The sequence below is a fragment of the Anabrus simplex genome, chromosome 3, assembly GCF_040414725.1.
Source record: "Anabrus simplex isolate iqAnaSimp1 chromosome 3, ASM4041472v1, whole genome shotgun sequence".
Lineage (NCBI taxonomy): Eukaryota > Metazoa > Arthropoda > Insecta > Orthoptera > Tettigoniidae > Anabrus > Anabrus simplex.
The window spans coordinates 408895366-408919872 of NC_090267.1; the positions used below are offsets into that span (position 1 = coordinate 408895366).

The 24507-nt window shown below is 37.0% G+C and overlaps 1 protein-coding gene across 4 annotated transcripts in view; it reads right to left on the reverse strand.

Moving 5' to 3' along the window:
• Positions 1-1049: 1049 nt before the first annotated feature.
• The window catches only part of LOC136866436 (cytokine receptor), a 105905-nt gene continuing 82447 nt past the window's right edge, over positions 1050-24507 (reverse strand). For 3 of the 4 annotated variants that reach the window (XM_067143373.2, XM_067143375.2, XM_067143374.2), the window contains exon 3: positions 1050-6091. In XM_067143373.2, coding sequence (XP_066999474.2) covers positions 1991-5998 — 4008 coding nt within the window. In that variant the 5' untranslated portion in view covers positions 5999-6091 and the 3' untranslated portion in view covers positions 1050-1990. The remainder of the gene's footprint in view (positions 6092-24507) is intronic. The other variant, XM_067143376.2, reaches the window with a different exon arrangement.

Here is a 24507-nt window from a genome sequence, read left to right on the forward strand (position 1 = left end):
GAGTGCTAGAAAAGATAAAAGTGAGGAGAGTGAGAAAAACAATTGAACTATACAGGAAGAGCCTTACGTGGTACTTTGATGGATGAAAAAACCTTTGAGAGTGTTCCAAATAAGATGATTAGGGAATGCTTGGTGTGTATTAATGTATCAAAATCTTTAATTGACCATGTTAAGATGTACCAGAAATTGGATAGTAGTGTCCAGATAGGAAATGGAGGAACAGAGTGGTTTTGAAATTAAAAAAGGAGTCAATCAAGGTAGTGCTCTATCACTACTATTTACGATAGTAATGAATTGGATAATAAATAACAAAATCTATCAAAGAGATTGAATCTGAACCTAATGCTCTCGTATTTTCAGATGAATTTTGATATGGAGAGAAACTGAATGAATGGATCATGATCTTCAAGAATTTCACCTAAAAATCAGCAAATCCAACACAGTGAAACTGACTGTCAACAGAAAAGAAACAAGTTCCAACATTTTTCTACAAGGAACTAGACTGGAGACTGTTTTAAATTTCAAAGATCTTGAAAATGCCATCTGTACAACAGGAAATACTCAACAGGATTCACAAAGCATAACATTTCTTTAACCAAGAGAGAAACCTTCTTGTGACAGCAAAATACCATACAAAGCAAAATTTGTTACAAATGATCAACACATACCCATTGCCAATTCTTAGCTGTATGGCAAAATGTTCTGAAAAGGATGGAAGGACAGCAGGAAATGTATAACTGTGAGAAATTTAACAAAGTACATTATATTCTGAATGACTGAAGGAAACTACAGTAGCTACAAAGTACTTCTTTGATCCAAACCTATCCTAAACAAATATTTTGTAGTCCCATGATGCCCAAAATCTTGTTTGGAAGAAATTTACTTTTAGCAACAATGGTACTCAAGATTGTTTTTAGGGATTGATTTTTTGTTAAAGCTTTGGTTTTTAAACATCAGAAGAAAAGGAAGAAAAATCATTGGTTAAGTACTGACCTTTAAAAATTACATAGTAACTGCTACCCAATATGATGAGAAAATATGCTGTAAAATTTTGTACAGAATAGCTACTTTTATTAAAACAATACAAACAGCCAAGCTTCATCACATAATTTACATTGTAAAACACGCAATCTACTGTATATAACATAATTACAATAAACTGAAAAATATAAATACAATATAAAAATTTAGGGGCAGGGGTCTTTGGTACATATTAGACAAGTTGCCATTCTAACAACAAATATCAACAACAACAATAATATATATTTTTTAAAGCATTGAATGATACGTTATGAAATATACTATGAGATAATAATATTACAATGCAATGATGTTGAAAATATACTTGCTCCAACCTCTCAACCAATGACTGTTGGATAATATCAATGATTGTAAAAGAGCAATAATAATAATAATAATAATAATAATAATAATAATAATAATAATAATAATAATAATAATAATAATAATAAATTCACAGTTGCAGGAAAGCAAATGGCACAAATATTTTTATTAAAGAAAGAAAGAAAGAAAGAAAGAAAAGAAAGAAAGAAAGAAAGAAAGAATACATAAGAACAGGTTTCAGTAAAAATAACGTGCAACAGTGAGAACAAACAGTGAAAAGAAATTTGAATGTTTGAGAATGTTATCCATAAAAATAGATAATCATAGGTATGTCAAGTATATATCACATCATTCTATTGTTTGTAAGATTACCACATATTATAACTTACATTTTGATCAAGGTTAATAAAACTACACTTCATACACAACTTTAAAAATAAGGTTTACTGTACAATTAATATAATAATTATTAATTTTACAAACTCAAGTTTTATATATGTAGATAGAATATCATCTATAAAATGTATACTTGTCAGTGAAAATATAAAAACAAACACGGGCCTAAAATATATTACTTTACATTTCACATGTCACTTTCCACATGCCATGGACGACTGATTGTATATAGGTAGCATAATTTACAATTCTATACATTCACTTTCGAAGAACTGATGCTAGTATCACCTGCACTCATAGAAACCATATTACTGTAAGGCTCGTCCACATGATCAACCGATAAAGTTGCATCAAGGGAAGGCACATCCCTTTTCTCAAAGTGTCTATGTGGAACATACCCACTCGAAGTTCCACCTATCCTAGGCCCACTACCTACACTTGCAGTCACTATATCAGAAGGATGAGAATTGTTTCCAAGGGTTACATAGCCAGAACTTGGTTTCGCCTCCGAGGACTGAATAGGTTGTAAACCAAATCGACTATATGAATCATCCTCTTTGTCGAGAGATTCAAGATCCAGGAAGCCATGATCTTCATCTTCAAATTCATCTACATCTGGAGAGCTTGTTGTCTTGGTGTGCTCACCAGCCATAACATAGCCCTTGCCAGTTTGACCAACTTTAAGGTCTGTTGAACCAGGGCTACACTGCTGCATCTGATGAGTCACATACCTGTGAGGTTGGGGTGAGGATTCCATTTGAGAGAAGGTATCAGATTGTGGTAACAATTGAGGAGTAGAAGCAGACAAGTTTGAGAGAACAACATAGCCCTTTGAAGGGATCAAGTGAGCCTGTTGTTCGATTTGCTGAGAGGGAGCAACTGCGTCTGCATCAAGACCTACTCTGCAGTAGCGAATTTCTTCTCTTCCACTAGAATTCTCTACATCTTCACTGCTAGGCATTCCATAGCCCATGAGAGACCAAGTTCCAAGACAGCTATATGCAGGTCCTGTAGCTCCCACACTTACACCGTCAGTATCTGTCAAGTTAGGTGTGCTGCGTGCAATGGATTCAGATCCCTTGCCCATTATGATGTATGAGTCCCCTACAGGGCGAAGTGCATTAACGTTACGCTGCCTCAGTGAGGTTCGGTCCCAAGGCGTGTTCAAGAACACTCCATCAGGGGATGGAGGTCGCTGGTCTGCCTCTGTACCCGAATCAGAAGAGATCTGTGTTCCCGATGTAAGGGAAGAGGAAACACTCTCGTGTCCTGAACTACAACCACTGCTATCTCCACCATGGCTATGTGCATGCTGCACTTCATTCTCATCCAGCAGCGGTTTCCCAGTCACTTGGAGGTCATGAGAGGGCCAAGCAACATCAATATGAAAATCTGAATCTTTCTCTTTTTCACAAGTAGGTGCTAGACCAGGAGGCAGTTTTGGCACTAAATCTTGCATCTCTTTGCAGCAGAGCCAAATTCTTTTCCCAGCATACAGAAGTAAAATTGCAAGGCCGGTTATGAGAAGAACACCAAACACTACAACAGCAGTTCTGAGAGGTTTAGATAGACCTGGGCTATAGCAGCTATACTCTGTAGATTCACTCCATGGACCAAAATAAATTTTGTTTTGAAGATCAATATTTACAGCTCGTACCATAATGCCATACTTTTCATGGAGAATACCATCAGAATCACAAACAGGGATTTGTGTGCTATTGGATGTACTATTATAATAACTACTTCTATTTTTATCACCATCTGTTAGATGAATAGCCACCTGGTAAAAATTAAGCATTCCTCCAGGAACCGGGGGTGGTTTCCAAGCAACCTCTATTTGAGAAGCATTAACAAATTTTATCTTAGGGCGATCCATTATACCTGGTATTCCAATAAGAGTATGTGCCCATACAGGCTGTGAAGGTTCAGAACACTTTATAGTACATGCCTCTATGGACACTTTGTAGTCTTTATAGCTAGTCATGTTTTCCACTTTATACGAGAACTGACTATCGAGTAGTGTATTGTTACTATCCATTCTTATACATGTATAAGGTTCACCATAACAGACTTTGTATAAAGTAATCACTCCATTTCTAAACTCTGGTGGAAACCAACTGACGATCATTGCTGAATTAGTTACATTAGATATTGTGACATTTCTGGGCGGGCTTGGAGCACTCTCCAAAGTTGTTCCATAGAGTCGATCACTTTGCTGACGTATTCTACTGTGAGTCACAATAGCCACTGATACCATATATGTGGTGTATGGTTTTAAACCTGTAATGTTGTTATGTATTTGTGTTGGTGAAGTTGGAAGATCCTGTTCAGGCTCTTTGCATGTTGAATTATTTTCAGCCATTGAAATTGGACAGAACATAATTACAAAATTTTCTATTCGTCCTATTCTATCTGAACATTCAAATTTCCAGCCAACTTCAATGAAGTCAGAGCCAACTCTATTAATCCACACACTTCTCATTTTACCTATTGTCTTATTATGAATTACTGTGCAGGAAGCCCAGACCATTCCACTACTTCCATATTTAGTGTTAGCTGAAACTGCAAACTGATATATCTCATCATCTGGAACAGTTATATTTTTCACAGTCTCATTCTTTGGCACATGAATCCAATCCAGATATCCAGGGCATTGATAGGGACGATCACGAACATTATTACACCAAAAGATTGTATAGTTCTCTATTAAGTCTTCTTTATCTGAGGGTTTCCAAGAAAGTTCATATAACCTTGGACTAAAGGCTATCTTTGTCACACTAATTGGTTCTGGAGGTATATTCATCTTACTGGGCACATATACATAAGCTGGCTCTGAGTTGCCTTCAGAATTTACAGCAATAATGGTAAAATTGTAGCTATTGAAACTAAGTCCTTTGAACTTTGCATATGCATTGGTCATTTCTACAGGCTGAAGGTGAGGATGACGTTCAATAGGTTCACTAGGATCCATCTCTTTCACAGATATGACTTTATATTGAAAACCATCTGCATTTTGCAGATGTTTTGGAATCTGCTGCCAATAGACATATATATCACGAGATGTCACACCATTTACCTCAACTTCCTCAAAGCTACCAATATCTGTTCGTGGTGAAGCCCCAGGAAGAGTGGGATTGGTTTTAACAGTGAGTGTTGCAGGTTTGGACCACTTATCATCGCCTACTGCAACAGCTGACTTCATGTACACTCTGATGTCATAATGGGTGTTGGCATACTTCAGTCCTGTGAGGTTAAAAGTATGATTTGATTGGTTTTTAATTATTAACTGGCTTGCATCCACCGTGTGCCACTCATTTCTGTCCCAAGTGGACTGATAGTCCACACGCTGAGTTAGACCAGGAGAAAAATGTACTACGTTAGATGGAACAGACCATGCAAGTAGAATACTATTAAATGTGGTATTAAGATAAACCAGATGCTGAGGTTGTGAGGGAATTACATGGCTATAGTGATGGAATTTCATCCATGGGAATTCCACTTTACCTAATTTATTTTCTCCAATCATTTGAAAGTAATAGTACTCATAGGGTAGTCTATACATAGGAGCAGTTGATAGACTCCAGAAGCACAAACCCTCATTGGGTTTTAACTTTCTTTGCAGTTTAATTTCTTCAGATGAATTAGAACAATTATACACCATTCTTGCCCCTGCTCTTCCCGGTAAACGAAAATGAAGCTTATATTTTGTGTCAACAGGATTTTCTGGTTTAGTCCATTTACATGTGAGATTTTCCCAATTGTGTGAAATGCAAGTAAAGTTGAGAACTTCTTTTGGTTTATATCCTATAACAACCTGGGTAAGACAAACTCCTGTTTTTGAACTAATTTCACTCCCTGACTTATTTGTTTGCAACAGGCAAAAATACATTGCCATCGATGCTGGAGGATTCTTTTCAAATAATCTGATAGTTGTAGCATTCAAAACTTCAATAAAAGCCTTGTTTACAACATTCTTGTCACGAAAAAACACAAGATCACTTGCATTATGGCCTTTCGCATGTCTATGATCTAAATTCAGATGACAAAACATCTCTAATGGTCTTCCTTCTTCCAAAACAATGTCCCTTGGTAAAATAACACCTAGATCGTTAGGTCCAGTGCCACAGTCAAATTTGTTGTCAATAGCATTACATGGCAGTGTGAAGAGCATCAAGATGAGAGAAGAAACAAGGCAGCCACTAGAATGCTTCCTGCTCTTTCTCATTAATGGAGACATTTTTCTTGCAGATGTCTTCATTAATATGAAATCAAATCGTCCTGCTTAGTTTTCAAAATTACTTCCTCGTTCATCAGATGGTCTGAGTACCAAGGCAGCAAACCTGAAACATCACTAAAAGCATTTTACATTGAATTACATGCTAAACTTCTTAAATTAACTTACATTTAATACAACAGAAAATTGTTTGAAAAAGAGGACAAAATTTAAAAAACTAAATCATTTCCAAAATAAAGAGAAATCATTCACATTAAGAACTTGTCATGAATTATTAATTTTTACTTATAGATATTTTGCTGCAGGTATCAAAAACATAACCCACAAACAATTCTGAAGAGAGAGCTCGGAGCACTGCTTCCTTTCTCAAAGTGAAATATACTTAATAATAATAATAATAATAATAATAATAATAATAATAATAATAATAATAATAATAATAATAATAATAATAATAATTAATAGTTCAAGGATTCAAGAGATTCTGGTCATTCTCCTTTGTAGTAAATACAATATACAGTATATGTCTGAAAGAAAAATAATGCTCTCCACATATCCAAAGCAATAAGAATCTAAAAAGTTTTGAGCATTTGTTAATATTCTAAAACTGATGTGTTGGAATGAAAGGCGGATAGTCTCGGAATAGCTTCCATACAAACAGAAGGTTCCAGACTTGACAGCAGCAAGAATGTTTACTTGTATAATAGATGGAAACAATGAGGGAAGGGTATTTATAAGGAAAAGCTTAAAGCTAAAGGTAGGGATGACATCTATATATATAAAATAACATGTCCTGACTGACTGACTGACTGACTCATCATCGCAGAGCCAAAACTACTGGACACAAAGAAATGAAATTTTGGAAATTAGAGTGTAGGGGCTCACTAAGGGAGGATTTTTGGATATTCCATCACTAAGGGGGTGAAATTAGTATATCTATATATCGAAAACTTAACAGTTTACAGATGTAAAAATTGGTATTTGGAATCTCCTGTAAAAGTAAAGAAACTAGATAATTTGGTTTTGGAAATGGGAACTAAAAAAGGGAGAGAATGTTTAAAATGAGCAGATCAACAGTATACCGGTATCTCAAAAACTTAACATGTTACAGAAGTGAAAACTGGTATTCCTATCTTTTAAAAATAAAGAAATATATATATTTTGTTTTTGGAAAAACCACTTGGGGAGGCGGGGATAAAAAGGATTGAAAAGAGGGTTGAATTCTTTTTATTAGGATACTGATATCTCAAAAACTAAAGATGTTACAAACGTAAAAATTGGTATTTGGAATCTCCTTTAAAAATTAAAAAATACATATTTTTTGTTTTCGGAAAATCCACTTGGGGGTGTGGGGGGTTAAAGAATTGAAAAATTAGTTTAATTATTTGTATGAGGACACTTACATCTCAAAAACTAAAGATGTTGCAGACTTGAAAATTGGTATTTGGTATCTCCTTTAAAAGTAAAGAAACACACATTCCTTTGATTTTGTAAAATCCAATTAGGGAGGGGGGATGAAGGAATTGAAAAATTAATTGAATTATTTGTATGAGGATACTTTATCTAATAAAAACTAAAGTTGTTATAGACGTGAAAACTGGTATGTGGAATCTCTTTAAAAATAAAGAAACACCCAATTTAATGGGAAAATCAACTTGAGGGAGGGTGAAAAGGAGTTGATTTCCTTTTATGAGGACACATAAAAAGAAAAAACTGAAGACATTACGGTCCTGATAATTGGTATTTGGAAGCTCCTTTATAAATAAACATTTGTTTTTTGTTTTTGGAAAATTCACTTAACGGGGAGGGTGAAAGGAAGTGAAAAAAATTGAATTATTTTTATGGGGATACTTATATCTCAAAAACTGAAGGCTACAGATGCAAAAATTGGTATTTGGAATCTCCTATAAAAATAAAGAAATATGCATTTTTTGGAGGGCGAATCAACTTAACGGGGGTGGGGTGAGAAAGGAGTTGAATTATTTTTATGAAGATACTTATATCTCAAAAAACTGAAGATGTTACAGACGTGAAAACTGGTATTTGTAATCTGCTTTAAAAATGAACACGTCTTCTTTTGTTTTTGAAAATCTGCTTAAGGGGGTGAGAGAACTGAAAAATTAGTTGAATTATTTGTATGAGGATAAAAGCTTAAGATGTTACAGATGTGAAAATTGATGTTTGGAATCTCCTTTAAAAATAAACACGTATTATTTTTGTTTTCAGAAAATCGACTTTAGGGGGAGGGGTTAAAAATTAGTAAAGGAGTTAAATTCTGTTTAAGAGGATGCTTAGGCCTACATATCTCAAAAACTGAAGATGTTACAGATGTGAAAGTTGATATATTGTATCTCCTTTAAAAATAAACATGTATTTTTTCATTTTTGGAAAATCCACTTAAGGGGCTGAAAAGAATTGATAAAGTGGATGAATTTTTAAAATGTGTACTGGTATGTCTACAGTATATATCAAAAACTTAACATGTTACAGACATGGTACTTGGAAAGTCCTTTAAAAATACAGGAACAAGTATTTTTTGTCTTCGGAAAAGGCACTTAAGTGGGGGTGGGGAAGGACTAATAAAGGGGTTGAATTATTTTTATCAGAATACTTATATCTCAAAAACTGAATATATTACAGGTGTGGAAAGAGGTATTTGAAATCTCCTTTAACAATAAGGGAACATTTTTTTTTTCTTCAGAAAATCCACTTAAGTGAGGGTGGGGATGGGAGAAGGACTGATAAAGGGGTTGAATTCTTTTCATGGGGACACTTATATCTTAAAAATTGAAGATGTTACAGACGTGAAATAGGTATCTGGAATCTCCTTTGAAAATAAAATTTTTTCTTCGACTTGAGAGAAGAATGTTTCTCACGTGTACAGTTCTATGTCGCACGGTCATCTTAGCCCCAAAGGGCAATACCACAAACGTGGTTTACAAAGATTTGCTGGGTTAAATGAAACTCGATTTTTCGGTGAGTTTTTATACTTTAGGGATTTTCAGATAATGTGTTAGTACAGTACCGAGGAACGATTACTTTTATCAAATTACAAAATCCACACGAGCGGAGCCGCGGGTAACTGCCAGTGTTGGATCAAGTAGTGCCTATATATTAACAGGCATTGGTGGTGGGGTTACGCAATGAGATTGGAAGGAGATTATCAGCTGTCTGCATTTTACCACATTATTCTGACTCATGAATGTGTGGTGGCATGTAAATAAGAGGATACGTTAACACAGCAATTTGCTTCTGTTGAGAAACAGCAGTAAAATAAGTTGTCTGTATTTTTTCAATATCATGTATGGTATAGGAAATTTCTTTATGTACAAGGAGCAATATTTAAATACGTACAGTATGTATGTGAAAAAAATATAATATGATCAATTACTATGACAATGATGGAAAGTTTTCAAGTACCATAACAGTTTTCAATCTTTTATCTTTAATTATGACATGGATGCTTTGTTTACCAATTTACATTCTAAAATGTCTTTTTCCAGCTGAATCGACTGAAATTCAAAGAGAGCTACAATATCAGTTATCTTATTTTCCTAACTGATCTGTCTGCATCTGAACACCCATCATGTGATATCAGGAGGGACATCTACACTCAAACTCCAGCCAAGAGCCAAACTGACCTAGAAATTGCTGGATAAACTGAAGATTCTCTTAGTCATGATCTTTTCACTCCTCAATTACACATACAACAGAATCTGCATTATGAAATCCTTTGATGGCAAGAAATCTATAAACTGACACAACCCTTACATGGGCAATAATAACCAGTGGTATTCACAAAGCAGTTTTCAATAGGCTTCAATTATACTGGTTCTTTCATCTATATAAAGTTTAAATACATTAATGGATTTTACCTTTATTCATGTGACAATTCACAGGCATAGAAGAAGCCTAAGGAACTATAATATCTTTTATTAAATTGTGGATTATATTCATGCATACAGTTAAACCCCTCTTTTACGTACAAGTAATTTACTTTTCCCCAACATTTACACCATTCTTTTTCACTCCTTTCGATTTTCATAGGCTTGTAACGTAATTTTTATTCACTATTTACCTATGTGTCATTTCAAATTTTCCGTGATTTATGGACATATGACAATTTTAAGAATTGGTGTACAGTATGTTAGAAATGGCTTTAGAATCATAAAAATATAAATTTCCTGTTAGAAATGGCTTTAGAATCATAAAAATATAAATTTCCAGCAACATTTTCAATAATTAGCAGTAGACTCTGCTTCAGGTGCTAATAGGATAGCTTGTTTACTCAATGAGTGGGGGACGGGTGCTACGATTTATTACCAATGGATTGGTTTTGGAAACAAATGAACACTCGTGCACGTTATTTTACTGTAATGAATTAAGTTGAACAGCATCATACTCTCGCCTCACAATCATTACTTGTTATATCACTGTTCTATAAATTTTCACACATCCTGTGAGAATGTCTTTGATCGATGCATGGAAAGTTATTCTTATCATTTGTACTTCAAAATAATAGTGTGTTTTGGGTGGCGCAAGTATGAAGAAATGAGAAAGTTTTTTCAAATGACCAAAAGATATGTATTTTGTTGAAAGTGAATTCACTTGTGAAGGAATTTGGCATCTCCGTATCCACACTGAACACCATTGTTAACAACAAACACACAATCCAGCAATGGTGCTTCCAAGTGCTATCCCCACTTGAAGAAGACCAAAATACATCAAATATACAAAATACGAACTAGAAGAAAGTGTGTGAATACTATTCTTTAGCACAAGCGGCAAATGTTCTTATCAGTGGTGCAATGCTGAGAGAAAAGGCTATCAGAGAGGCAAACATGTTGGGGATTGAAGCCTTCCAGCCTCAAACTAGGAATAGACTGATTTTAAAAATAGTACACTATTGTGTACAATGTTTTATCTGGGGAATCGAACAGTGTAAGTGAAGAAACTATTCAGACCTGGAAAGATTCAAAGCTTCAGGAGATGCTGAAAGCTTATGAACTAAGCAACATTTTCAATAATTAAACAGGTCTGTTCCACAGCCACCTCCCAAAGTAGACTCTCATTTACAAAGGGGAAGCCTGCTACGGTGGTAAAGCACAGTAAAAAGCAGCTCACTGTCATGCTGGGAGTGAATGCAGATGAATTCTGAGAAACTGCTCTCCTTCGTGATTAGTGCAAATGGAAAATTAAAGAAACCTCGAGGCTTCTCCAATATCATGACTTTGCACCAACCACTTATGATGCCTAATCCTCACTGTTCGAGCAGTAGATATATGCCCTCGATGCCAAAATGGGTGCACAAAATAGGAAGATCACATTCATAATCGAGTGATGCCTGGCCCATCATCTTAATTTGACACTGCGAAATATCGAGCTGGTATTCTTTCCAGCCAATTGCACAAGCAAAATGCAACTGCTACATCTGGGGATCTTCCACAACTTTATCCTTTCCTTTCACTGTGATATTCGACTGAAGTCTACTTCGGAGGAAACACTTCATAGTTTGCTACGTTACTATACTTTACTCCCTGAAGCAGAAAAATGGTATTTTGGTGGCACAATGTATCCGGGTCACTTGCTTGAGGAGTCTGATTGGCTATTAAGCCCATACATTTCCTCTACTGTAATACAACATTTAGTCAGCGCCTTTAAATCAACACACAACATAGTCATTTAAATCTATACTTCATTTCTGTAAAAAGTAATATCAGCACATTTGAATAGTTTTATCTCAGCCCACTTCTACATATACATTACCAAAGCCAAATGGTCACATGAAGTGCCACACGGACTTCCAAGCGTTTCAATGTCGTCATCACAATATAAGAATATATAATTGGTTCACCTTAGTCAATACTCAAATGTGTCTTAAAAGAAAAATCACACAGCATGTACATGTTCTGGCTGCATTGGGCTTTCTTCTTCAGCCTTAAATATAAAATAAAAAGTTAACAAAACACTCCAAAACATAACACTATAAGCCCTGTAAACAATTAATCTTGAAATATTTTATTTTGTCATATCATTAAAAGCATAACCAAAAACACCACATAGAGGAACACATAAGTCTCGACGTAAGAAATGACTTAGACAGTGCGAACAATGGTTATAGATAACAGTTTGTAAGATTAGGCAAGACCGGGTGATGGGCTACACTGGTAGACTTGCTACATCCCCTTTAATTTGAAAGTTTACCATTAGATGACACTGTATATGCTGAAAGTAGTTCGAGTTTGCTTGGTAGCAAAGGTTTCCATCGCTTGTGTGCACCCTTTCTCATTTATTATCAATGTTCTGCTGGTTTTAAACATGAAGTACAATATGTTCCTTGCAAAAGTTTTAATATACATACATACATACATACATTATAGACCATTATGCCTTTCAGCGTTCAGTCTGCAAGCCTCTCTGAATTTACTGAACGTCGCCACAATCCTCTATTTGCAATTAGTGCTGTGCCCTCATTTAGTTCTATACCTCTTATCTTTAAATAGCTAGAAACTGAGTCTAACCATTGTCGACTTGGTCTCCCTCTACTCTTCTTACCCTCCATAACAGAGTCCATTATTCTTCTAGCTCCCTATTCTCCTCCATTTGTCTCACATCTCCCCACCACCGAAGAAGGTTTATGCATACAGCTTCATCCATCGAGTTCATTCCTAACTTAGCCTTTATCTCCTCGTTCTCCTCCTGTCATTGTTCCCACCTGCTTGTACCAGCAATCATTCTCGCTACTTTCATGTCTGTTACTTCTAACTTATGAATACGATATCCTGAGTCCACCCAGCTTTCGTTCCTGCAAAGCAAAGTTGGTCTGAAAACAGAACTATGTAAAGATAGTTTCTTCTGGGTGCTGACTTCCTTTTTACAGAACACTGTTGGTCAAAACTGCGAGCTCACTGCATTAGCTTTACTACACCTTGATTCAATCTCACTTACTACATTACCATCCTGGGAGAACACACAACCTAAATACTTCAAATTTTCTACCTGTTCCAGCTTTGTATCACCAATCTGACATTCAATTCTGTTGAATTTCTTACCTACTGACATCAATTTAGTCTTCGAGAGGCTAATTTTCATACCATACTCATTGCACCTATTTCCAAGTTCCAAGATATTAGACTACAGGCTTTTGGCACAATCTGCCATTAAGACCAAATCGTCAGCATAGACTAGACTGCTTACCATATTTCCACCTAACTGAATCCCACCCTGCCATTTTATATCTATCAGCAGATGATCCATGTAAACTACGAACAACTAAGGTGAAAGATTACAGCCTTGTCTAATCCCTGTAAGTACCCTGAACCAAGAACTCATTCTACCATCAATTCTCACTGCAGCCCAATTGTCAACATAAATGCCTTTGATTTCAGTAATCTACCCTTAATTCCATAGTCCTCCAGTTTGGCGAACATCTTTTCCCTCGGTAACCTATCATATGCCTTCTCTAGATCTATGCCTTGTATACTAATCAATGAAATACCTCAATGATTGTTGCAATCCTTCCTATTCCCTTGCATTTATAGATAGGTACAATTACTGCTTTCGCCCAATCTGAAGGTACCTTACCAACATTACTCTTATTACTCTATGAAGCCATTTCATCCCTGCCTTCTCACTATACTTCACCATTTGAGGTCTAATTTCATCTATTCCTGCTACTTTATGACAATGGAGTTTATTTACCATCCTTTCCACTTCCTCAAGCGTAATTTCACCTACATCATTTTCTTCCTCCCCATGAGGTTGGTTGTTCGCGACACTACCAGGAAGATTTCCTTTCACATTGAGAAGATTTTCAAAGTATTCCCTCCACCTCTCCAGTGATTTCCTGGGATGTATTATGCAAGAATTTGATGAATTGCTCTCTAGAGTGACAATCATTAGTTCGGATTTTGGTCTAGAAATTAACATGAAAAAGACCAAACTAATGGTTATCAACCGACAAAGTCAAATCCCAATCCAAATAACAGGATGTCTGAAAGATCTGGAGTTGGTGAATGATTGTGTATATCTGGGCTCCATAATCAGTAACACGGGAACTTGTGATAAAGAAATAAAACGACGGATTGTCCTAGGTCGTGCCGCAATGGTTAAACTCACAAAGATCTGGCAGAACCGGGCATTATCCAAAACGGTGAAAATAAGATTGGTGGAATCACTGGTGTTCTCTGTTTTCCTATACAGCTGTGAGACCTGGACTGTGAAGGCTAGTGACAAGAACCGAATAGATGTCTTTGAGATGTGGTGTTGGCGGAGAATGCTCCATATACCATGGACAGAAAGAAGAACAAATGCCTCCATTATAGAAGAACTGAGCATCACAAAACGTTTATCTTCCCGCGTTAGTGGAAGTTACCTCCAGTTCCTGGGACACATTTTGAGGAGAGAAGGAGACAATTTAGAAAAGAGCTTTCTGCAAGGCAAAATTGAAGGCACCAGACCAAGAGGCAGAACAACAAGTAGATGGTTAGACCAAGCAAAGAAGATCACCGGTCTACCTCTTCACAATATCTTAAGAAGAGCTGAAGACCGCTCAGCATGGAAAAATCTCGTTAAGGATGCAGTTACTAACGAAGTGAAGAAATGAGGTCACGATGCTCAGCAATGAGTAAACCGACTGATGATGATGATGATTATGAGTTCATCTGAATTACTAAAAACGCTGTTCATTTCCTTTTTCCCTCCCTTCCTAATAATCTTTATTACTGTCCAGAAATGTTTCCCTGCTGCTTGACCTAGCCTTTCCAGGTTATTACCAAAATCTTTCCATGACTTCTTTTTGGATTCAACAACTACTTGTTTCGCTGTGCTTCTTTCATCTACGTACAAATCCCTGTCTGCCTCGGCCCTTGTTTGGAGCCATTTCTGATAAGCCTTTTTTTTACGTTTACAAGGTGCTCTCCCTTCATCATTCCACCGAGATGTTCGATTTTCCTCATCTTTACACAGAGTTGTTCCTAGGCATTCCCTTGCTGTTTCTACTACAGCATCCCTGTATGCCACCCATTCTCTTTCTATATCCTGAACCTGCTTACTGTCTACTGTTCGAAACTCCTCACTAATCATATCAATGTACTTCTGTCTAATTTTCTCGTCCTGGAGATTTTCTACCATTATATGTTTGCAGACAGATTTCACTTTCTCTACCCTAGGCTTAGAGATACTTAGTTCACTAAAGATCAGATAGTGGTCTGTATCATCAAAAAATCCCCAAAACCCCTGTACATTTCTAACAGACTTCCTGAATTCAAAGTCGGTTAAGATATAGTCTATTATGGATCTGGTACTCCTAGACTCCCATGTGTAGCGATGAATAGCCTTATGCTTGAAGATTATATTCGTAACTGCTAAACCCATACTAGCGCAGAATTCCAGCAAATGCTTCCACATCTTCCCCACATTTACCAATCACCCTTTCATATCCTTCAGTTCTATTTCCAACTCTCACATTGAAATCGCCCATTAGCACTATCTTGTCCTTGCTGTTCACCCTGACTACGATGTCACTCAATGCTTCATAACACTTGTCAACTGTATCCTCATCTGCACCCTCACATGGTGAATACATTGAGACAATTCTCTTCCTAATTCCTCCAAATGCCAAATCTATCCACATCATTCGCTCATTTACATGCCTTATGTTGCGTGCAATAGTATTCCTGATAAACAGTCCTACCCCATACTCTGCCCTTCCCTTTTTAACACCCGTCAAGTACAGTTTATAATCTTCTATCTCTTCCGCGTTATCTCCCCTTACCCGAATATCACTTCCTCCTAGTACATCTTTGCTGACTCAGCCAGTTCTACTTTCTTTCTTCCATAAGCCCCATTAATACTGATAGCTTCCCATCGAATTCCATTTTGTTCGCCAGGTTGTTTCCAAGGAGTCCCTCACCTGTCAAATGAGAGTGGGTCTCCGTTACTTCCATAAGTCCGAGGCTTGCTTACAATGTTCTGAGCTCAGTAAATTCATGAAGCAGGATGCTACCCTACTTGCACATAGTCCAAGTGAGGACACCTAATTCCATTGTTTTGTAATCCGTGCTTTTTGAAATTATTTTGCATTTAGCAGTTTTAATATACAGTACTGGATGTTGTGAAGTTTCTGCACGACAATTTTGCTATTACTACATCAATACAGTCTTGAAAGCAGGGTGCGACATCTGTTCCGTAGATTTGGGACATAAGATGCAGTGCCCTCAAGGGTGACATGCTGCATCAATGAGACCAGCGAAGTCATTGCAATGAAAGGCTCCAAACCTGTAAAAGTAACCAGCTCTGGATAGGTAGAAACTGACTTTAATTGCCTGCTCAATTGCAGATGGAAGATTTTGTCGCCAGTCATGATTTTGAAAAGGACTAACAAGAATGCTATGTTCGAGGATGGTTTGCCTCCAAGCTCAGAAGTTTTCAAGAACGCCAAATCTAGTTACATTTGTACTGACCTCTTCCTGCATTGGTTTAAAGCCCATTACTTGCCCCGGCACATGCCTGTAAATTATCTGCTGATTCTAGATTGGCACTGCAGCCATACCAACTCTCTGGAATTACTGACTTTGGCAGAGGAAAATGATTTAATCCTGCTTTGTTTGCTACCACATTCAACGCACGTACTGCAACTTCTAGACTGCACATTCTTTGGACTACTCACGCAGTATTTCCAGTTGGGGTTAATACCTGGACTAGGACACATCCCAACAGAAAGATGACGAGATGCCAAATGGGACCTTTGATCGGTGGAGTTTGGGAGAAGGAAGCATCCATTGAGAATGCTGTCAATGGGTTCCTTTTGATCCCCCCCCGTGGCCGATAACCTTCGATGTTAGGCCCCTTTAAACAACAAGCATCATCAGCCTTTTGATCCCAGTGCAATTCCAGATCATTTTTTTCATTTTCTGCAAATGTTTCAGACATTCCATGTACCTCTTCATCTATCAACTCAAGAGAGTATGGGAATGGTTCTCCAAAGCCTTCAACATCAAGGATCCCAGAAACTCCATTTAAATTCCCAAACAATGATAATCTTTCCCCAGTACCCTCAATATCCAAGGCCATAAAAACCCCAAAATTCCTGAACGCTAATTCGAAGACATCAGAAACTCCTTCATGCAATAAGTTCTATTTTTGCCCGCTCTTGAGAAAGAAAATCAATCAAAGAGGAGATCAGCAGAAGTGCTGGCAACACCAGAAAATATAAAAAAGGAACAGTTGTTTCGTGCTTAGAACGGGAAAGGTGCCTTGCTTGTAAGGTGGATAGAAGACTGGTAAAGAACTTTAGTTCTGCTGGAAACAAAGAGGAAAAATAATGTTCTGAAGTTGACAGCAATAAATGTGTGGAATGTTGGGAGAACTATTTTGTGACAAAGAACAAAGCAGACTGGTTCCAGAATAAAGTTTGAAAACACTGGCTACATGAGACATGTTCAATTTATGGATAACCTTGTGGTGATATTGAAAAGTCCAAAGTGCAGTGAAAAATTGTAATTAATAAAAAGTAATGGAGAAATTGAAAAACATTGGAACTAGGAAAAATTTACAATCTTTAATTAGAATTGAACTTTGTTGAATTTACATACAGCATAATCATTCTCTAATAGTATGTAACATATTTAGCAAATGTTTTGTATATATTTTCCACAATAGATGTTATAAAAGTACTTATTTCTATGAATACTCTCATTTCTACTTCATAGCTTCATCCCTCCCGGGTATGCAGCATATCCCGCGTCCTTGTGGTAACTCTCCCATTACTCACCCTTCTATTCTTTGGTTCATAATGGTCCTAAGCAAGTTTTATAAAGCAAATAATTGTTAAATAATCAAGCGCACATGTCCTTCTTCCCTTTATGCAAAAGTTGTCAATCCAAGCCCGTATTACAAAAATACACACGCTTAACAGAAACATGCACACATCACCCAGTTTTGCCTTACATGAAGAAATAATCGCCCAATGGGGCCAAAGCATGCACCTACTGTGTGACTTTTCTTAGTTTCTTTTAAGACACATTTGTGTACTAACTAAGGTGGACCAATTACATAACTTTCTTTCTTTTTCAAAGTCATCAAGGGATAAATGCCTGAAAAACAAAATATTTGGTTCTAATACCAATTTACTTTTATCAAATATTTGAAAACAACTATTGAAAATTCCTTTCTTTTTTACTTTTTGTCTGGTTACACCAATAACGAGTCATACACGGCTGCACTTCATATATATGACTCGCAGCTCTTCCTCCATTTTCTGCAGCATATTCTATGATACCAGTTATTAGACAGCATTAGAAAATGAAAGGAAAATTATGCAGAAGTGAAGAAAAGGGCACAAGATCGAGAGATATGGAGGTCACAGTCATGACTGGACCTGCCGGATGGCAGAACAACCTATGACGATAATGATAAAACCTGTTCTCTAGCTCATTTTCACTCCTGGTTGTCTACTGGATGTTTCATAATTACACACACCATGCAGGATGCAGAGCTTGGAAGCTGGAAGGGCATTGAGAAAACTAACATAGGAGGAGAGTATAGCCAAGGACAAGGCCAATGCAAGTGAATGTATTGTGTAGTGAAACAATCCCTTTGGTCTTTACATAGGTCTATGTAGACTATTGAGTGTATTATGTATAATAATTGTATTCAAATCTGCTGTCCTCTTATAGGTCTAGAAGAGCCCATGGTCCTTGTCCTTTAGATAATGTAGCTGTTTACATAATAAATTTCTATATATAAAATAAGTGTTTTGTCTGTACATAGCTCAGAATTAAAAAAAGAATGATATTTCTGTATTGGTTGTGTCCACAGTAAGAAGGAAATACATTTTTAAAATTTTCTGTCTTATCTGCCCACATGTTTTTCTTTTTCATTTTTTTTTATTTTGCTCTATGTTGCACTGACACAGGTAGGTCTTATGTTTGTGATTTTTTTAACGATCTGTTTTACGTCGCACTGACACAGGTACGTCTTATGGCGATGATGGGAGAGGAAAGGGCTAGAAGTAGGAAGGACGCGGCTGTGGCCTTATTTAAGGTACAGCCCCAGCATTTGCCTGGTGTGAAAATAGGAAACCATGGAAAACCATCTTCAGGACTGCTGACAGTGGGGTTCGAACCCACTATCTCCCGGATGCAAGCTCACAGCTGCACGACCCTAACCGCACGGCATTTGCAAAATTATTACCTACTTCGACAGAAGGCAGTTCGGGTTTAGGAAAGGTTATCCGCTGAAGGTCAACTTGTAGGATTGCAGCAAGATATAGCAGATATCTTGGATTCAGGACGTCAAATGGATTGTATCGCGATTGACCTATCTAAGGCATTTGATAGGGTGGATCATGGGGAGACTACTGGCTAAAATGAGTGCAACTGGACTACACAAAAGAGTGACTGAATTGGTGGCTATATTTCTAGAAAATAGAACTCAGAGAATTAGAGTAGATGGAGCTTTATCTGATCCTGTAATCATTAAGAGGGGATTTCCTCAAGGCACTATTATTAGAACTTAATGTTTTCTTGTATATATAAATGATATGAATAAAGAACTGGAATCAGAGATAAGGCTTTTGCAGATGATGGTATTCTGTATAGAGAAATAAGACTGTGAACAATTGCAAAAAGACTTCAACAATGCTGTGAGATAGACATCAGGCAATGGTATGATGATAAATGGAATTAAAAGTCAGGTTGAGAGTTTCATGAATAGGAAAAATCCTCTTAGTTTTAATTACTCTCCTGATGGTGGGAAAGTTCCTTATGGGGATCACTGTAAGTACCAATCTATCTATACTATATATAAAAATGGATGTATGTATGTGTGTAAATGACACATCTCCTCCTAAACCACTGGAGCAATTTCAATCAAATTTTGAACACTTATTATTTGCTATCTGGAGACAAGCACTGTGGGGGTAAGCCACCTCTAGCCCCCTTAGGGGTGGGGGTTAGGTGGGGTCAGGTAAAAAAAAAATGTATATAAAATAACATGTTCTGACTGACTGACTGACTGACTGACTGACTGACTGACTGACTGACTGACTGACTGACTGACTGATTCATCATCGCCGAGCCAAAACTACTGGACATAAAGAAATGAAATTTTGGGGATACATTTATATTAGGATGTAGGTACGCACTAAGGGAAGATTTTTGGGTATTCCATTGCTAAGGGGGTGAAAAGGGGGATGAAAATTTTAAATGAGGATATCTATATTTCAAAAACTTAAAAGTTTACTGACGTAAAAATTAGTATTTGGAATCTCCTTTAAAAATAAATAAACACGTACTGTACTTTTTTGTTTTCAGAAAATACCATTAAGTGGGTCCGGCCCCGCAGTGTACGGGGCAACGTGTCCGCCTGTCACCCGACAGCCCTTGGTTCGATTCCTCGCCGGGTCAGGGGTTTGGTCTTGCATTGTTGGATGCGCTTGAGAACGGTTGGCTGTTGAGAGAGCTCTTGTATTATTGTAGTGATAAAGTAGTGAAAACCTATTGAAATAGCTTAATTTTGTGTATATCTGATTCATTTAGTGCTGTTTATATAGTGGTGTTTAGTGCTTGTTGGTAGAAATTGGGAGTAGTAATAATTATTTAAATTTTGTAACAAGTAATTCAGTTGGTCTTCAGTAAATTACGTTTTCTAGGTTAAGTAGGCTAGCTAGGTGCACCTTGTTTCGAATTTAGGTTTAGGTAATACTTTAGGTAACAATATTAACTTTAAAAATATTTGTAAATATCTGTAGGTTCGTTGGTTGTACTTACAAAGGCAGATTATCATAAGGAATAGTACCGTAACTTCTGCAGCAACTTCTCCGGTATTTCGTATAGATGTACGTTCAAACTATCGCGAAGGTAATAATTTACTACATTAAAAAACACGATACGCCTGTAAACTTCCATTTAAAAAGAAGTTAAAGAGATTACACGGTAATAGTTAACAGTCGTATTGTTATTGATTATTGTCGCTCCTCATATTCAAATATTGCATTGTTGGCTACAGTCGTGAACAAAGGGTGTAGTGTAGTCAAGTAAATATAAATAAAAATCAGCTGACCTTGTATTCCATTCATTTGTACTTCTGAGTAGGTAGTTAGTATCCGTAATTTATATTTCGCTCCCTCGATCTTTCAGTATTTATGAGCGGTTAGCTAATAATAATATTCATATATCCCAGTAATTGCAGTTCAAGTCCCTGGAGTAGTAGTAGTAGTAGTAGTAGTAGTAGTAGTAGTAGTAGTAGTAGTAGTAGTTTTGATAGAAATATTTGAGAAATTATTGTAGACAACCTCGTATTTTTCAGTAGGCCTAATTAAGGACACTTTTTTTTTCTCCGTCCCGTGGAGTAGGGAAAATAATAGTAGTCCACCAGCTGTAATAATCACATAACCACATTTCAGTAGAATTGTAGTGAAGATAAGGTATAATATATTAGATAGTATCTTGCCAGTTATATTTGTGTTTTTCTTCGTGTACGGCAATCCTTTCGATACTTAAGCATTTAACTAAACGCAGTGTAGTGTAGTGTAGATACATTGTAGTATAGATACAGTACATTTAGATAGTGCAGTATCTTGCCTGCTATATTCGTGTGTTATCTTTCGTGTATATCTATTAGACCGTAATACTAATAATAATTTGTCCAAGCATTTAGCTTCGTTGGTAATCTTTGAGTACAGTAGTTCTTGCAAATTTCATTTCTGTTGTGCTCAGTAGTGACATACGGTACGGTACCGGTATCGTAATTAGGATACGTCTGAAAGTAGTTTAAAAATTACTGTAGTGTACTGTACAGTAGTATACGAGTAATATCCTATTAGAATTTAGTGTGCTTATTTTATTATTGTAAAATATTTGTGTAGTACTGGTGTAGTAGAGGTATCCGTAGAAACTCTTACTAAAATATTGTTGAAATTAGGATAGGCTTAATTGCAGTTTGGAATTGTGTAGTTCTTGTGTATTACTTTCGATATTCAGTAATTAACAGCAGCTTTTATCCTGTTAGGGGTTGTAGGATAAAAAAAATAGAGCACGACTAAGTAGTATTGTAGTGTAGTCGTATATTAATTTCCTTATTGTTGTGTACTATCCCAGACAATATATCCCTCCGTTCATTTATTTTTTTGCAAATAAGTTACTTTATTTTTTAATTTAAAATTTTCCCCCCGTAAAGAATGGCTAAGGAGCGCGAGTGTACTTATTGTGGGTGTGGTGAGGCATTGAGGGGTATGAGGGAGGAGTTGGAAAGTTTGAGGGAGATAATTAGGATTCTCACAGAAGACAGGAAGGATGATAGGACTCCCTCAAACAACGTACAGGTTACAGTAGGTGTACAACAGGGAGGGGAAGGAAAGGGAGGAGTTGTAGAAGACAGGTGGTCTGATGTTCTAAGGGGAAGGAGATTGCAGGCCAAGGGCTCTATTCAGGATCAGAATTCAGGACAGGTGTCTGTGCGAAATCGGTACGAGTCACTCCAGGTAGAACAACAGAGGAAAGATGAGGGACAGGGAACTGTTCCTGAGATGCATGGAAGTAGGAGGAAGGGAAAAAGTAGGAAAGGGAAATGTAGAGTAGAGGATAGGAAAAGACAGGTGGAACAGGGTCATGGGAAGGAGAAAAGGGAGGAGGAAGTAGCTTCTGCAGCTATCAGGAAAGATAGGGCTGACCAGGAGGGGAGGGAATCAAATGAGGTGGGTAGGAATGAGGCTCTGGTCATGGGGGATTCCATCGTTAGACACGTGGGGAAAGTGTGTGGAGGAAAGGGAACCAGGGTAGAATGTTATCCAGGAATTAGGTTAAGGCAGATGTTGAGGAAAGTAGAAGAGAAGAAGGATGGAAATGAGAAGATGGTAGTGTTTCATATGGGTACCAACAACGTACGGCAAGCAGGTATATATATATAACCAACAAAGTTGGGGATGTGTAGGACCTGGTAAATGCAGCACAGGTGAAGTTTAAGGAAGGGGAGATTGTTATCAGTGGAATACTGTGTAGGAGGGATACTGACTGGAATGAGATTGGGGATTTAAATGAGACTATGGAGTGGGTATGTGGGAAACTGGGAGTGAAATTTCTAGATCCTAATGGGTGGGTAGGAGATAGCGATCTGCGCTCGGATGGCCTTCATTTAAACCGCAGTGGTACGTATAAGTTAGGAAATTTGTTTGGAAGGGTAATAGGGTGGTACATTCAGGGAAACGGGATGGCCTAGGGAGCGGTGATAAGGGAACAGGGAACTGGAAATCAAGTAGGGATGACATAAAATTGTTAGTGTTGAACTGTAGAAGTATTGTAAAGAAAGGAATAGAATTAAGTAATTTAATAGATATATATTTACCAGATATTGTAATAGGAGTTGAATCATGGCTGAGAAATGATATAATGGATGCAGAAATTTTCTCACGGCACTGGAGTGTGTATCGTAGAGATAGGATAGGAAAGGTGGGAGGGGGAGTTTTCATTCTGGTGAAAAGAAAAATTTGTAAGCTACGAAAAAGTTAAAGATGAGACACATGAAATTCTAGGTGTAAGGCTCATTTCTAAAGATAATAGGCAACTTGATATATTTGGAGTGTACAGATCGGGAAAGGGTAGCACTGATGCGGATTCGGAATTATTTGATAGGATAGTCAGGTATGTGGGAAACGACATGGAAAGAAATGTGATTGTAGCGGGAGATCTGAATTTGCCAGATGTAAATTGGGAAGGAAATGCGAACGACAGGAAGCATGACCAACAAATGGCAAATAAGTTAATATGGGAAGGACAGCTGATTCAGAAAGTGATGGAACCAACCAGAGGGAAAAATATCCTGGATGTGGTGCTGATAAAACCAGATGAGCTCTATAGGGAAACTGAAGTAATAGATGGCATTAGTGATCATGAAGCTGTTTTTGTGGGAGTTAAAAATAAATGCGATAGAAAGGAAGGTCTTAAAAGTAGGACTGTTAGGCAGTACCATATGGCTGATAAAGCAGGTATGAGGCAGTTTCTAAAAAGTAACTATGATCGGTAGAAAACGGTAAATCAAAATGTAAACAGACTCTGGGATGGGTTTAAAGAAATTGTTGAGGAATGCGAAAACAGGTTTGTACCTTTAAGGGTGGTAGGGAATGGTAAAGACCCACCTTATTATAATAGAGAAATAAAGAGACTAAGAAGAAGGTGCAGACTGGAAAGAAATAGAGTTAGAAATGGCTGTGGAAGTAAGGAGAAATTGAAGGAACTTACTAGAAAATTGAATCTAGCAAAGAAGGCAGCTAAGGATAACATGATGGCAAGCATAATTGGCAGTCATACAAATTTTAGTGAAAAATGGAAGGGTATGTATAGGTATTTTAAGGCAGAAACAGGTTCCAAGAAGGACATTCCAGGAATAATTAATGAACAAGGGGAGTGTGTATGTGAGGATCTTCAAAAGGCAGAAGTATTCAGTCAGCAGTATGTAAAGATTGTTGATTACAAGGATAATAACATATGAATAGTAACACAGTAAAGGTTTCCACCTATTCAGTACTAATATGTATT